General features: G+C 35.3%; 1 protein-coding gene across 1 annotated transcript in view; it reads right to left on the bottom strand.

Moving 5' to 3' along the window:
* Window positions 1–3,170: 3,170 nt before the first annotated feature.
* tg (thyroglobulin) overlaps window positions 3,171–13,930 on the bottom strand; it is a 104,306-nt gene continuing 93,546 nt past the window's right edge. Inside the window, exons 46-48 of the mRNA XM_015357396.2 lie at window positions 4,460–4,600; window positions 4,060–4,253; window positions 3,171–3,527 (exon numbers count right to left, since the gene is read on the bottom strand). Of these exons, the coding sequence (XP_015212882.2) occupies window positions 3,391–3,527; window positions 4,060–4,253; window positions 4,460–4,600 (472 nt within the window). The 3' untranslated portion in view covers window positions 3,171–3,390. The remainder of the gene's footprint in view (window positions 3,528–4,059; window positions 4,254–4,459; window positions 4,601–13,930) is intronic.

The raw sequence follows: 13,930 nt of genomic DNA, 5'->3' as shown, positions 1-13,930 counted from the left end.
TAATATCATTAATGGCTTCTCATACCATTCTTACTGTATGTCATTATTAAGATGATTATATTGTATATTTTAAAACATTCATCCTGGAGTCTCAGATTTAGTTCCTGTAGAGCCTTATACAGTATATGCTGTTTTTTCCTCCAACCTGAGAAGTCAATTGAACTATTTAACTAAATATTTTCTAAATTTGTCATAGAGTACATAGGATTTTCTTTATGGCCTTTTACAGCTGATTTCACAAGACGTTCACTTCATTAAAGGTAGAGGTCCCGACAAAGCATCACAGAAGCTGGCAAGAAGTATTTTGCTGCTAATTAGTTAAATAATTAGATCAGCTATTTAACTGAGACAGTGGATGGGTTACAAAAAAGCAGAAGATACTGTGTCCTCTGGGAGCTGAATTGGAGAACAATATGAAAAGGACTGGCATTTACCCCTATGGGGTTACAGCTGGTAATACCAGAAAATCCTAATGTAATTATCCATTTATTCTGAAGCAATTATGATGATTAAAAAGACCAGCAATTGCCAACTTTATGTAAATTAATCACGCTAATCAAAAAGGAACTGGGAGTGTATTCATTTAATTATATGTTTATCCAACCATTCATTTTGTAATCGCTTTATCCAATGTAGGGCTGTGGGGGGCTGTTGATATTCCTTTTTGTCACATTTCTCCCTCTGATTCCATTTGTCCGTTCACCTTTCTCACATGTTCTGCTCCCTGTTCTCTTTTGCATTGTGTTGCCTCTAATTTCCTCTCCCTCACACCTGAAGAAGGCTCAACAGCTGAAACGTTTTTTTCTTTCTACTCGACTAACCTCTACTTGTTCCTATATCAAGATTAACACCAGCATAGGTTGTCAATTTTTTTTTAAGGAAACTTCGGACGCCAGCCCATCACAGGGTACACTCACACTAAGGGTAATTTTCCCAGAAGCCAATTAACCTACCAGTATGTCTTTGGACTGTGGGAGGAAACCAGAGCATTCAGAAGACACCCATCCAAACACTGGGAGAACATACAAACTCCACACAGACAGCACCCCAGGTTTGGAAGTGAAGCCAGGGCCCCAGTGCTACAAGGCGATGCTAACCACTGGGCCTCCATGCTGCCCTTATATGTTTATCTAATCTCCAATTCTAATGAAGCAACTGGTAAGAAAATAAATTTAAACCCCTTGTGTCAGACACTGGTTTCTAAACAGCTCAGTACTGCTGTGCCATACAGCTACAATGCATTATTAGCTTCTGAAAAATGGCAAAAGAGTGTGAATTAAAGCATTTGTTCCTGTTATAATATTTAAATAAGACCTCATTTTGTTTCACTTTTTTAAACAAGACAGCCCTTGCTAGCAAGACCTATAAAGATACAACTGACCATTATGTTATATGTTGTAAACATTCATTTCATGGTGAGGATATGCAACACGAGAAAAAACAATTACAGTCATCGTATGAAATGGCAATTTAAAAGTGCTGAGCTGGATACATCTAAAATTTCAGAGAAGAAGAAAGTACTGATTTCATCACAACTGTTTATTGCTGCACAACTTACATACTGTCTGTAGGAGATGCCCTTTATTCATCCACTTGTCCCTGAATTTTGCAAAAAAACATGACAGTTCTTTTAAGAAGTTAATAAATGCTTGTAGACAGGAGGAGGAGGAGACAGAATTGCCTGTTATAATTGAGATCTTGTATGTTGACAAGACAGACAGAGAGGGAAAATGAAGATTAACCTTTACCATGTCACTAGGCCAGATTTCTTATGATGATATATACTGTATTATGTATGTGTGATGTCCAAAAGATACATCATATTGCTTTTGTGCTTGGTAAATATTCACAATAATTTAATCTGCTTTTTTCCTGACTGTGGAATTCTAATTTATCCAGAGTTTTGATCACGATATTTCTTCTAAATCAGCACCTCAGAGAAATAAGGCGATCCATTCCGACATAGATTGATTGATTTTAACCCAAGGTGCTTAGGCTATCAAGATATTTGTTTGTGTTTCAGTGTATCTGTTTTATGAATTGAGGGGGTTTTCTACTTCCAGAAAATCAGTTCTTGTTCCTCACGACAAACATTTTTAAAATTCCACATAATCCTGCTATGAGAGTTTAAATCACAGCAATTGAATGTTAATGGGGGAACATTAAGGAATTTCCAAAATCTTGACACAATGACAATGACTAAGACTTTGATTAAGAAGAAAAGATTTTCAGAAATTAAGACAAATGTGTCCACATAATGACCTCATTATTCCCAGTCTCTTCTAACACTTTATCAGAAAACTATGCTCATTTTCCTAAACAGTTGTAAAATGCACATAAATACTTCTCCTCATCTAACATCTATTTTTATCCATACATTAAGAGCATCACATTAAATAGTGTCATTCTTTAACCAGGAATCCTCATCACTGACATAACAGACAAGACACAGGCCAGCAAGCATGTGCTAACCTCTCAGAAAATCTAACCATTGCATGCAAAATAAAAACTGTTGAAAATGAAAGATCAGCCTAAATACAGTTAGAAAAAAACATTAGGGAAAAAAAGAACGTTGCATCAATATGACCATTTGGATCTAGCTCATAATATAAAATTTTACAAAATGACGTTGTTTTAAGCAACTTTGGCACAGGTGAGGTGTAACTGGTACGAGAAGCTCTTAAACAGATATCCAAGTATTTTACCAATGGTATCTAAAGAAACAAGAGATGTTCAACAAAACTCTTCCAGCAGTCTCCTGAGAGTCACTGGACTGGAGCTGAGTTGAAAGTTGCACATTTAGAGCCTATCCATTAAAAGGGAAACAAAATGGAACTAAGTAATTATAGTGCACTTACTTCTCACAGTACAATACTACAATACTTCTACTACAGTACATTCAAGGTAATGGAATCAATATTTAGAAGAAAACTAAAGGATCAACTGATTAGTTATTAAAGGAAAGTTCACAATATGTGTTGTGTTTTTCACAGAGATTTTTGGATATACTATATGTCACCAACCTCATCAGTTTAGGTCAATTAATATAATAATGTCATATTTATACTGTTTAAAATATTTGCATTGGTAACCACAATCTTAAAACTGGCCTTTACCTTAAAATATACCTTTCTACTTTACTAATTAAACTCACAAACACACAATTGTCAAGACATTTTTATTGTTGTAATGAAATGGATACAATTGAAATGGTTTAATAAGTACTGTTTACAGTAATTTAAGTTAATCATTTAGTATCAGTCAAACAGACGGAAAGCACTCAGCAAGGTGTGATCTGAAGAAATGTGTTATAGAATAAAGCAGAATTTGAAGTAGTGTGTATATTCATTGATAAAATATCAAGTTTGCAAACTCATTGATTACAATAATCTAATTGTAAGTGTCCTTTTCAGACTTTGGTTTGCTCTGGGTTACTGTTGTACCAAAAAGTCCAATTAATTTTGTTTCTACTGTAGGGACTGCCAGTGTGTTAGCCTCTTCATTTGAAATTCCACTGGAAAACTGTCCTGAAAAGAGAGTTCAAAATTAACTAAGCTACTAAGGACTGAAAGCATTTTCAGCAGAACAGATTCGGGTAGGTCAGGCCTTAAAACAACAAATAGTCATCAAACATCTATCTTAAACAGAACTATATTCATGAACAACATGTGGAAAACCCTTTATTGTGTGTTGGATTAATATAATGTAACATATCTTGTCACATTATTACTGTTTTAATATGGATATAATTTAGATTCCTAACTTATATTTAATATGAATCCATATTTGCCATAACAATTGTGCTTTGTTCTAAACTGAGAAATACATATCAGTATTTGCACACATACTATACAAGCACAAGGAAACTTTGGTTATGACTCAAAACCAGGGGTTCAGAACAACATGACCTCACATCATAAGGTACCTGTGTACAGCTGAGAAAATGGATAAAACATTTATTCTTTTTTTTTTTACAATAATCACACACAAGGGAATTGTTTTGACCTTCTTGTCTTCTTATAAAATTGTGAGTCGTGGCTCAAGGCCTTTGTTACTTACTTGTGGACTCTGTCAGAGTTGGGATATAGTCAGTCCAGAAGGAGCACTCCATTTTCCTTAGTGCTTTGCGATTGTCCAAGGATGTGGCAAACTCCTTGTAGTTGTCTCCTTCTGGATGTGCCAGGAATCGAGGCCAGGGGGGAAGAGTTTCGCTAAGTGTCAGTTTGGAGAATGAGTAAGGGTGGTTGGGGTTCCTAAAATGGAAAAAAAACAGCAAATATATACACAGTGAACTTGAAGACTGTCAAGTTTTGTTTACTGGACTGACTTTTGGGCTAATGTAACAAGATATTGAACTGAGTATTAACTGTTCCCCAGTTCCTTCAGGAACAGTATACTGTTGAGTTAGACACCTCACGTAAGCAATAATATCTTGAGGTGACGTTAGTGATTATCCTACCCAGACTTAATGAAATTGACCACGTAGTGCATAATCTTTAGGGACAGGCTTCTCTCCTCCTCAGTGAACAGCTGACGAGTGTTGGGATGGTGAGGGAGACCAAACACAAGCTGAACATCCATAGGTACAGCAAAGTCAGTGCTGAATGAAAAAGAAAGAGACACAGAGAAGGATCCGGTGAGGTACAAGCTGATATTTTGATTTTAACCTCGATTTTGATTTTGCCGGCAGAGAGTGTGAATATTGTATCGAATACGCCTCTGCATCCCGCATAACAGGGATTTTGGCCACCTGTTAAAGAAGGTCTTCTTTAGCTCAACCGGCAAGACACCTGCTGATCAATGCCGGAGACCCTGGTTCTCGAATTCGCTACATTGGTGTCAGAGTGGGATGGGATAGCCCTTCCCCGAGCTACAGCTAAACTCAATGAAAAAAATAAATTCCAAAATGGCTTAGGAAAAGGTTCCAAAATGGCTTAGGTTATACTGCACTCACAAAGGTGGCGGATCCAAAGCAAATGAGACTAATCACTTATTTATCAAAGACAGCCCTGTGGTGTAAACATGCATAATTAAAACCCAGGCTTCATGCTGTCATGTTGCTTAGCTGTATAACACAGACTTTAGGAAGCATGATGGACAGTGGTGCTTCACAGATTCAAGACCCTGGGTTTGATCGTGACTTTGAATGTCATCTCTGTGGAGCTTGAGTATTCTCGTCATGCTTACACAATTATTCAAGCAGTCCCTGGGAGCTAAGTGCATGCTAGCTAGGATGATAGGCTATTTTAAATGGTCTCTTTTTACATGGCTCTGAATGGACAGTTTCTGTTCTTAGCCTTGTCATGCATGCCGTATTGGTGGAATAGGGTTCAGCTTGTGGCATAAGTAGCTTACAATAATGGATGGATTATAGAGCTATTATTTAATTAGAATTAGTAAATATTCCAACAAATGGTGTGCTGGGAGGCAAGCCAAAGGCACACAGATGGGACAATGAGTAAAAGAAAAGAGAGGTCACAGTCTATTGACACCAATTTTACATTCTAACTATTCTAGCGGGGAACAAATACAGACTAAGAACTGCTATGATTGAATTGGTTTAGCATTTAAGAACCTCCTGCTGTGGTTTTAACATGTGCATACCAACCTCCTGCAGAAAAAGATCTGTATGTGTTTTTCTTTTGGAAAAAAAAAGCATGCTGGAAAATGATTACAGGTGCCTTTTTACTCAGGATATGACATAGGCCTAGAATTGAGATTCTTGGTCGAAAGAAGGTGTCTCAAAGCCCTCTTTTTGGAAAAGACTCCACTGCAGAAAATAAAATGGTTTGAAATAGTAACAGGTAAAGGTAAATAGAGGCTACAAACAATAATAACAGATTCTGGAGCTAAGGCAAACGCTAAAAGAGTAAGGTAGAATTAGTGAATGGAAACACTGCAGCAATAATCCAAGACTATATTTTCAGGACTGGTAGAAGCATCTGAATTAAAAGGCAGGTGTTCTCTGAGCTCAAGATATGAACTTACTGGAGCTGTGTGGGCAGAGAGAGCAGATCTTTTTAAACACGGTGCAAAACGATACAGTATGTTTGTCCTTAGTTCGTCACCTTGCTGAAGTAGTCCCTAGATGGCATCTACATGTCACATTTACACATTGTAAACAACTGTTCTTTGCCAGTGTCATAACACTCAAGTAATGCATTACTTAACTGACCTGACCTTTATGTTGATTTCCAATTTAAGTAATGAGACAAAGAATTGAATTGTCAGGAAACAAATAACTGTGGATTAGGCCTAGTTCAGGCACCTGAAAGGGCAAATAAATTTAAGGGACTTTTTTCACTCTTGTTTTTTTTTTTACCTTTTAGACTTGGAATACGAAACAAATGAAAATATTATTTTTTTTTTAAAAAAAGGCCAGTTTATATTTCACAGGGAAAACAACAAGCATGCCACGTCAATCTGTGGGATTTTAGTCAAAGTCATAACTTCCTTTTCTGGATGCTGTTCATTACTATGTGTCATGGGAATTTGCTTGCCAAAATCACCTTTCCTTCCAAAAGCCATTACCGACCCGAAGTTACTGTTAACATCATCTGCGTTTTATTAACGGCCTACTGCAAACACTTAAAAGTTGCAATGAAGAAAAGAAAATCTTTCTGTTCCATGCCTGAGACATCTCTCCCTTGAAAAAACACACCAAGGAAATACAAAGTAAATGCGACATATTAAGTTTATGCAGAAAGCTTTGATGATAGAAGTAGCTATTTATTAAACTGCGCAAGTAAACTTTTCCAATGTCTGTTTAATGCCAAACCAGCCAGCCCTAAAGAAATGGCCAATGTGCAGCAAATAAGGTGCAAATTTTGATTTATAATATTTTACTGAAATGCCATGCTCTAAAATCAAGACAAGATGTTCTTTCATACAGTATCAGAAGAAATAAACAGCCACATAATTATCAAGACTAAACACCTACAGGTTTATGTTAGTCTAGTCAGATTATCACTGAACATAATTCGATGTAAAATAAATATCTTGTCTCTCAAAATGAGTGTTGGCTAAGCTGAAAAAGGAGTGTTTCTCTTTGTTAACCGTCTGGCTCCTCTCACTAAACATGTGATATTTTAGTGTAAAAGATCATTAGTAGGTTAAATATATGTAAAAACACTGCTTCTATACTAAAATATTTCCAACTTTGGCCAAGAATGAAAGAATTTCCCTTATAGAGAAAGTAGCAATACTTTATCCATTGGTGGATGTCAGCTCTTTTGGATGGGTTTAAACATTTTAGCATTATTTGATTTCATAATATTTAACTGTACTATATCTTTGGTTAAGAGGAAATACATCATCACCAAAAAATAAGAAAAAAATTAAATATGCATATTCATTGCAGTTTAAAAAGCTACCTAACTTAATATATTCTTAGCAAAAGCCTCCAGCAGCCGTAGGAAAATGTTCTATGAGGCAATTCTGTTTTAAGTATGTCACCTCACTTGCTGTTTTAGGTACAACAAGGATTTTACTGGGAAGACAAGAATCAATTTAGTATTAAAATTAGCCCCTGCCATCAGCACAGTACTCATGGAAAACTGTTAGAGCTTGAAGAGCTGATTGGAAAAACAGGATGTTCAGAAGCACAGTGCTCTTTTCAGTCTGAAAAAAAGCAACATTTATAAAGATCTCACACTGATCATTTCACATGAAAGGTGTTTCGCTCTGGGACTTTCAGAATTGGTTTGCAGAGTGGCAGTTGGATAAAGGTACAGTATTCTGACTCTTCTGTTCCAGACAAGCAATTCTATTCTGCTGTAACTTGAGGTGGCTTCAAAGTTTTCCTTTCCAATAAAAACAACCAGATCCATTTACTGTAAGGTCACATATGAATATGACACCTGGAGTTGGAACTGTAAGGAATTTGTGTAGGCCTGTAACTACAATGGGAAAGTCATCCTTGTTAGTGGGTGAAGGCAGCATCTCAACAAATATGCATTTACCTTTCACCTACTGCATATGAGCTATGGTTTGTTGATGATACAGTACAGAAAACAAACAGCAAACAAACAAAAGCTTTCTAATATCAAGAGGTACATTAACTGCCCTGACTAAACAAACGAGACCTATTTTTGTTAGGAACAAGAGTTTAATTGTATATACACTTGCTTAAATATCATTGTCGTCTTAAACTTCTTTGCATAGATGTCTATAATGAGTCTACCAGTCAGAGTAACAGTAATTAAACCATAAAAATGGAGCAAATTTCTACTGACATTTTAGAAAGCTTCTAGAATGGATTTTAAATGTTAAAATCAAACTTTTTGAGCCAAGTGCTATTCAAGAATGACCAGTCTAATACAGTACGGATCTGGATTTCATTCTTCAAATGAAAAACTGCCATCAAACACTAAAAAAGTAACCCTTACATTTCTATAGCACTCTTCTGGACACTCCACTCAGTATACAGTATAATTTATATTTAATAGATGGGTTGACTTTTTAATTAATCTGGCCACAGGATTCTGTTAATCGATTATGGTCAAGCATATACAGTTTTGAAACATCATTTGTTATTTATTCCTTTTAGAATAAAAACAGATGCTCCTGGTGTGAAGCTTAGAAACTGGTCTCAAGTGCTGTAATTTCAGTGCCAATTTTAAGAGACTCAGACGGTTGTGATCCCTCAGTTGTCATTAACATTGCAAAGAAATAACCTCCTGGTCATTTTAATTCCAGGGAATTGTCTTTTTCTCATATGCCAAACCCATCTGTGTACAAATCTCCACTATTAAGAACTTGTCTCCAGTGTTCAGCAGATGCTGAAGCAGAGCTTCATTTAATTCTGAAAAACCGTGTGGTCATGCCAAAGTGGATTGCATCAGCCAAAAAATATTCACTGGAGAAATGCAATGCTTTTGGCAAACGCTCAGGGTAACTACAGCTAAATTCCAGCGATAAGGTACAGGCACAAAAATCTGAGGAATGTGGGAGACATAGCTTTTCAATAGCTTTGAATTACAATTTCTACTTTACCACTGTCTGATGTAGTTAGAGAATCCCCCACAAGCAGGATGTTAATAAAAACATCAGATGATCTTTCTTTGGTGTCATGCAACATTATCAAGAGCATTTCTACTTTTATCTGTTAACAGTCATTAAAACCCATTAAAACGACAATTCATATATTGACCAACGTTCCTAATAAACTATAACAAATTGGACATACTGTAAAAAACTGAAAAATAACCACAGCTAAAGTTTAAAGTTTTTTCTCTGTTTTACTTTTCAAAATTATTAGCCTTTCCATGTGTTCTATAACACAAGATGTGCAAATGGAAGTAATATGTACAGTTTTAAATTAAAGCCTACTCTATCTATATACATCTACCAAAAATAGTTTTACTCAAATTGTATGATGATGATGTTGAGGAAAAAACGTAGAAACAGGGACTGGAGTTTAAAAAGCCATGTTTCTTTAAGATGTTCTGAGAATGTCTCTTTTCAACATCACACAGTCGATCTGGATTTAACATGACATTTCATTTCAGGGCCTTTTAAAGGGTCATCTCTCATATTTCAAGGGGCACAATGCAACCTAGGGGGTAATAAATACTGATGTAATGCAGGAAGAAATGGATGGTCTGGCCTATACTACTTCAAAGTTAAGAGCAAAGTAAAGGCAGATACAGTAATTCTGCATCATTTAAAAAAAGGACAAAGCATTTAATCTGGCAATTCTAAATACATATACTGTAAGTGCATTTTAATCGTTGAGTGGTATAAATTAAAAATAACCCATACAAAGCCAGCACACCTATCTGTTACAGGCCTATACTAGTGCCCAGATAAATTGTATTGTGAAGAAAGTACTGATCTTCCAGTATTGTGACCAGTTTTCACCCTCAAGTTACACTTTTAATTATAAACTAGACTGAAACAAATTTACGCCAGACAAAAATGATCGGCACATTCGAGCCATTGATCTAAACTGTATCACCCTTTGGTTAATAAACACTAGCCATGCATTTTAAAATGCTTTGCTGAAGTTTAAACATAAACATGGAAATAACATTGAAGAAGTACAGTACTGTATGTGCACCAGATACTACAAAATATTTAAAAATAAACCTACCTAATATAGCAACTGTTATTGCAGACTGACTCTGCACTGTAAGTTAATTTCTCAAGGAAAGTGGCATAACTGAAGAGTCGGTATTCGGCATAAAGTACATCCTACTGTACCTTTTATTCTAGACTTCTGAGTAGCTTGATTTGACTTAGACTTTTGGGAACACAAGACTTCTTTGAAAATGTTCCATCGATATTGCACCTTATGCTTCAAATATCGATGATAGAATCCTTCTTTTACTTATTGTGAGAAACAAAAAGCTCCAGCTCAATACATATGGTCATAATGAGTCACAATAACACTTTCTCCTAATATCACAAAAGCCATATTTTAAATTTGCAGAGTGAAGACTACACTTTATAATTTCTTAGCAAAAATAATTGTACCTCTTTAAGAACAAGACAAAATAGTTCGAAATTGATATGAATAAATTAAACATTTTAGAGAAAAGTTGAAAAAATCCTGTAGAATCCAACAAAGTTGTCACAATATTTTACCACCATCACATTTATTTCAATTTTAGTTTTCTTTAATTATGTCAAACGGACACAACCTTTGGTTAAATATGCATGTCATTAGAAATGCTACCCTTTCTTGAAAGTGTTGTAAATAAAATGTGATGTAACATACAAATCATACTTTAATCACACTATAGGTAGTGCAAGAGAGAATTGAGATCTAATAAGAAGGTCAAGGCTAAAATAGGCTATGAATCACAGGTTTAATTTGAAGGATTATCCTATAGGTTTTCAGGATTTTAGTAGTAGATATCACAAACACGATGGTACTTTGCAGTAACAAAATGGTCATACCAGACAACATATTAGGGGTCCTAAGAAGCTCTCAGAATTTCATATCTGTACACCTGTACTTATTATTAACCTTTTATTAGTAGTGTTATTATTAGTTCTGTTGTGATAAAGTACTTATCACCTTGTGGTGATATACAAGTGGAACTACTCAGCTGTTTCAGAGCTGAGTGTGTATTGCCTGGGATAAGAAGTAAGGAAGCACATTGACATTCATAATGTTTGTTGTGCCGTCACCCACACACAGGTGGAATAAAGGGAAAATGAAAACAACATAATCAGGGCTGTCTGGCAGAGGGAATAGATTAATGATTAAAGTCATCATGTTTCATATACAAGTCAAAAGGCTCTCCCTTCTTTTCCTTTTTGCATGGAATACACATTTATGATGTTATTAATAGGTTTTACTATAAAATATTGAAGCAATATTGTTCTAGTATTAATTCACAGATTGATTAATTATTATATTCACCATAATACAGTATGTGCATCAACTTACTTGCTACAGACAAGATAACAGATATCCCCACTTGACTAGTCTAAAGTAGTGTCCTTCAATTTGTTTTTAGTCAGAACCCACTTTATTTGTACAGATGCAGTGGATCATATCTGAATGAGAAGGGCAGAAATCTGTTTGGGACAAGGAATCTGAAAAAATAAAAAAAACATTCAAAGTAGAATGGAAGAGAATCTGGGGGAAGAAGCCACAGATTAATAAGAACAAGCAAAAAAAGAACCTGATGTAAACAAAAAAGATCAAAATGCGAGAGATAGAAGATTACTGCAGTAGCTAGTAATAATGATTTGATTGGAAGCACAAAACTATGGCTCAGACGGTGAAGAAAAAAACATTAGGTGGTTTCACAGCATTTTGGACAGACACAATAGTGTGTTGTTTTGTACAGTGCTTTATGATTATGTACCATGAACAGTGCTACATTAGATAAAGATGGGAAAGATAAACATACTCTATAGCAAAAAAAAAAGTATTGAGACACAGAAACTTAAACCATGTGAAAGAGGAGGCCCAGATTTTTTTTCACTGAGACATTCAAAAGACAGAATGTTAGGTGTATATTGTGAGAGGCCCAGATTATAGCAATTGTCCATCAAGAGTGCTTATTGTGACCAGGGAATATCCCTATTTAGAATAAAAGACAAGCAGAAAGAGCTGTTTTCTGAACTTGACAACTCTCAAATTTAGAGTCTCCAGACTCTAAAAGCAGTGGTTTTATGTTGAAATGAATTCTAGTAGGCACTGATTCATAGAACTCTATACATCAAAAACCCATGCAGGTGAGATCCACAGATCAATTAGCTACTCGCAATCAAACATGCTAGATGAGCCAAAAGATCTCCTTTTGTTTGTAATTTTCTGATGTGATTATGAGTTAGTTATATCTGTTTTTTAATCTATTGGCTTGAAAATATTCATATTAATATTCTTTTGTTCATGAATAAGGATTGAATGGCAGTGCTTGATCCCTACTCCTGATATCAAACACATTATACATCCGGTACACAGAACTGAGGGAGTCACAGTCAAGGTGAATCCTCATTGAAAATAGCTGTAAGAACGTAAATTACTTTTTCACAAATTAAAGTAGGTTTTCCCGTAAGACATTTTATTTTGTTTTTAAAAACAGGAAAATCATGTTGATTTTGTCTTTCTGCTGCACACAAAATCTGAAATACTCTTAATGGAAGTATCCCATATTGAAGAGGTCCCCCAGAGTAAGTCAGATCATGTGTCTGTATGACAACATCAAATTTCTTCATATTGGTGCCATGATACAGGAATGTGTGGAATCAACGGACAATGGATGGAAAACAAAAAAAAAATTAGATACAATGATGTTTAGTATTAAATTACATTTAGTATTAAATTATTAAATGTGCTTTCTGACATGGCATGTAAAGAGCATTTAAACTCCAGTCCCTGTTTCCACAGCAGAGGTTGTTGGTAGTAAATGTTGTCTTGGAAAAACTTATTTTCTACACTGTTAAAGGACTTAAATAAAAGCAAATAGTAATGTGTGTGTTTGGATTGAGAGTTGTTAAAAAAACAGTACAGACAAGGGACAGATCATACAGCTGAGGTGATCTAATCAGTGGAGTACCACAAGTATCTGTATTAGGACTACTGCCTCTTCTAGTTTCAATTAACAACCTAGATTCTTGTATAGTCAGTAAAGTAGTAAAGTTTATAGATTAGCAAATGCCGCATAGTCTGCAAAGGAAAATCATAACGATTTAGGCAGAATTCTGGATTGGGCAAAGAATGGTCAGATGACATTTAATGCAGAGTTTTACAGGGGGTAACAAAAACTCGAATAATAAATAAAAAATGAGTAATATTGCCCATGTGTATACACTACTTATGAAGAAAAGTAAGGTGTTGATGTTGACACATCATTTACGCCTGCTAGACAATGTGATGAAGCAACAAAAAAGCTAATAGAATAATAGTATATGTAGTTAAAAGTGTAGCATTTAATTCAAGGGATGTTATGTCAAAATTGTACAATGTACTATTGAGAACTTAATTAGATCATTGTGTATAATTTTGGTCCAGGTTACAAAATGATAACAATGACCTGTAATCATTCTACATAAGAGCAATATATCCCTGGGCTCCAAGACTCCAGGAATGTTCAAACTGTCAAGCTAAAATACTAAAACCTTGAATTTTTTTAAAGTTTCAAAGAGAGACGACAAGGAGGGGACCTAATTCAAGCCTGCAAAATTGTCGTGAACTGCTTCAAAATCAACTGTGTGAAACAAAATGGCACAAGTGAAAACTGTGGAAACAGATTGAACAAGCTGTTTAATGGGAATATGGTGAGAGAACAGGAATCCAGAACAAGCTACCCAGGTATTTAGTTTTGAAGTGGACGCCCTAGTGTCTTTCAAGAAATGGCTGGATGAGATTTTTGGATCCATTAGCTACCAGCAACCAAGCAAGCTACAGTAGATGTGATGAGTAGTACCTTCTCATTTGTAACCTTTCCTCTGTTGTTATGTTATGATA

Source organism: Lepisosteus oculatus, chromosome 10 (genome assembly GCF_040954835.1).
Source record: "Lepisosteus oculatus isolate fLepOcu1 chromosome 10, fLepOcu1.hap2, whole genome shotgun sequence".
In the NCBI taxonomy this organism is placed as follows: domain Eukaryota; kingdom Metazoa; phylum Chordata; class Actinopteri; order Semionotiformes; family Lepisosteidae; genus Lepisosteus; species Lepisosteus oculatus.
Note: the sequence above shows the minus strand (reverse complement) of the source record. Positions and strands in the feature narration are given on the sequence as shown.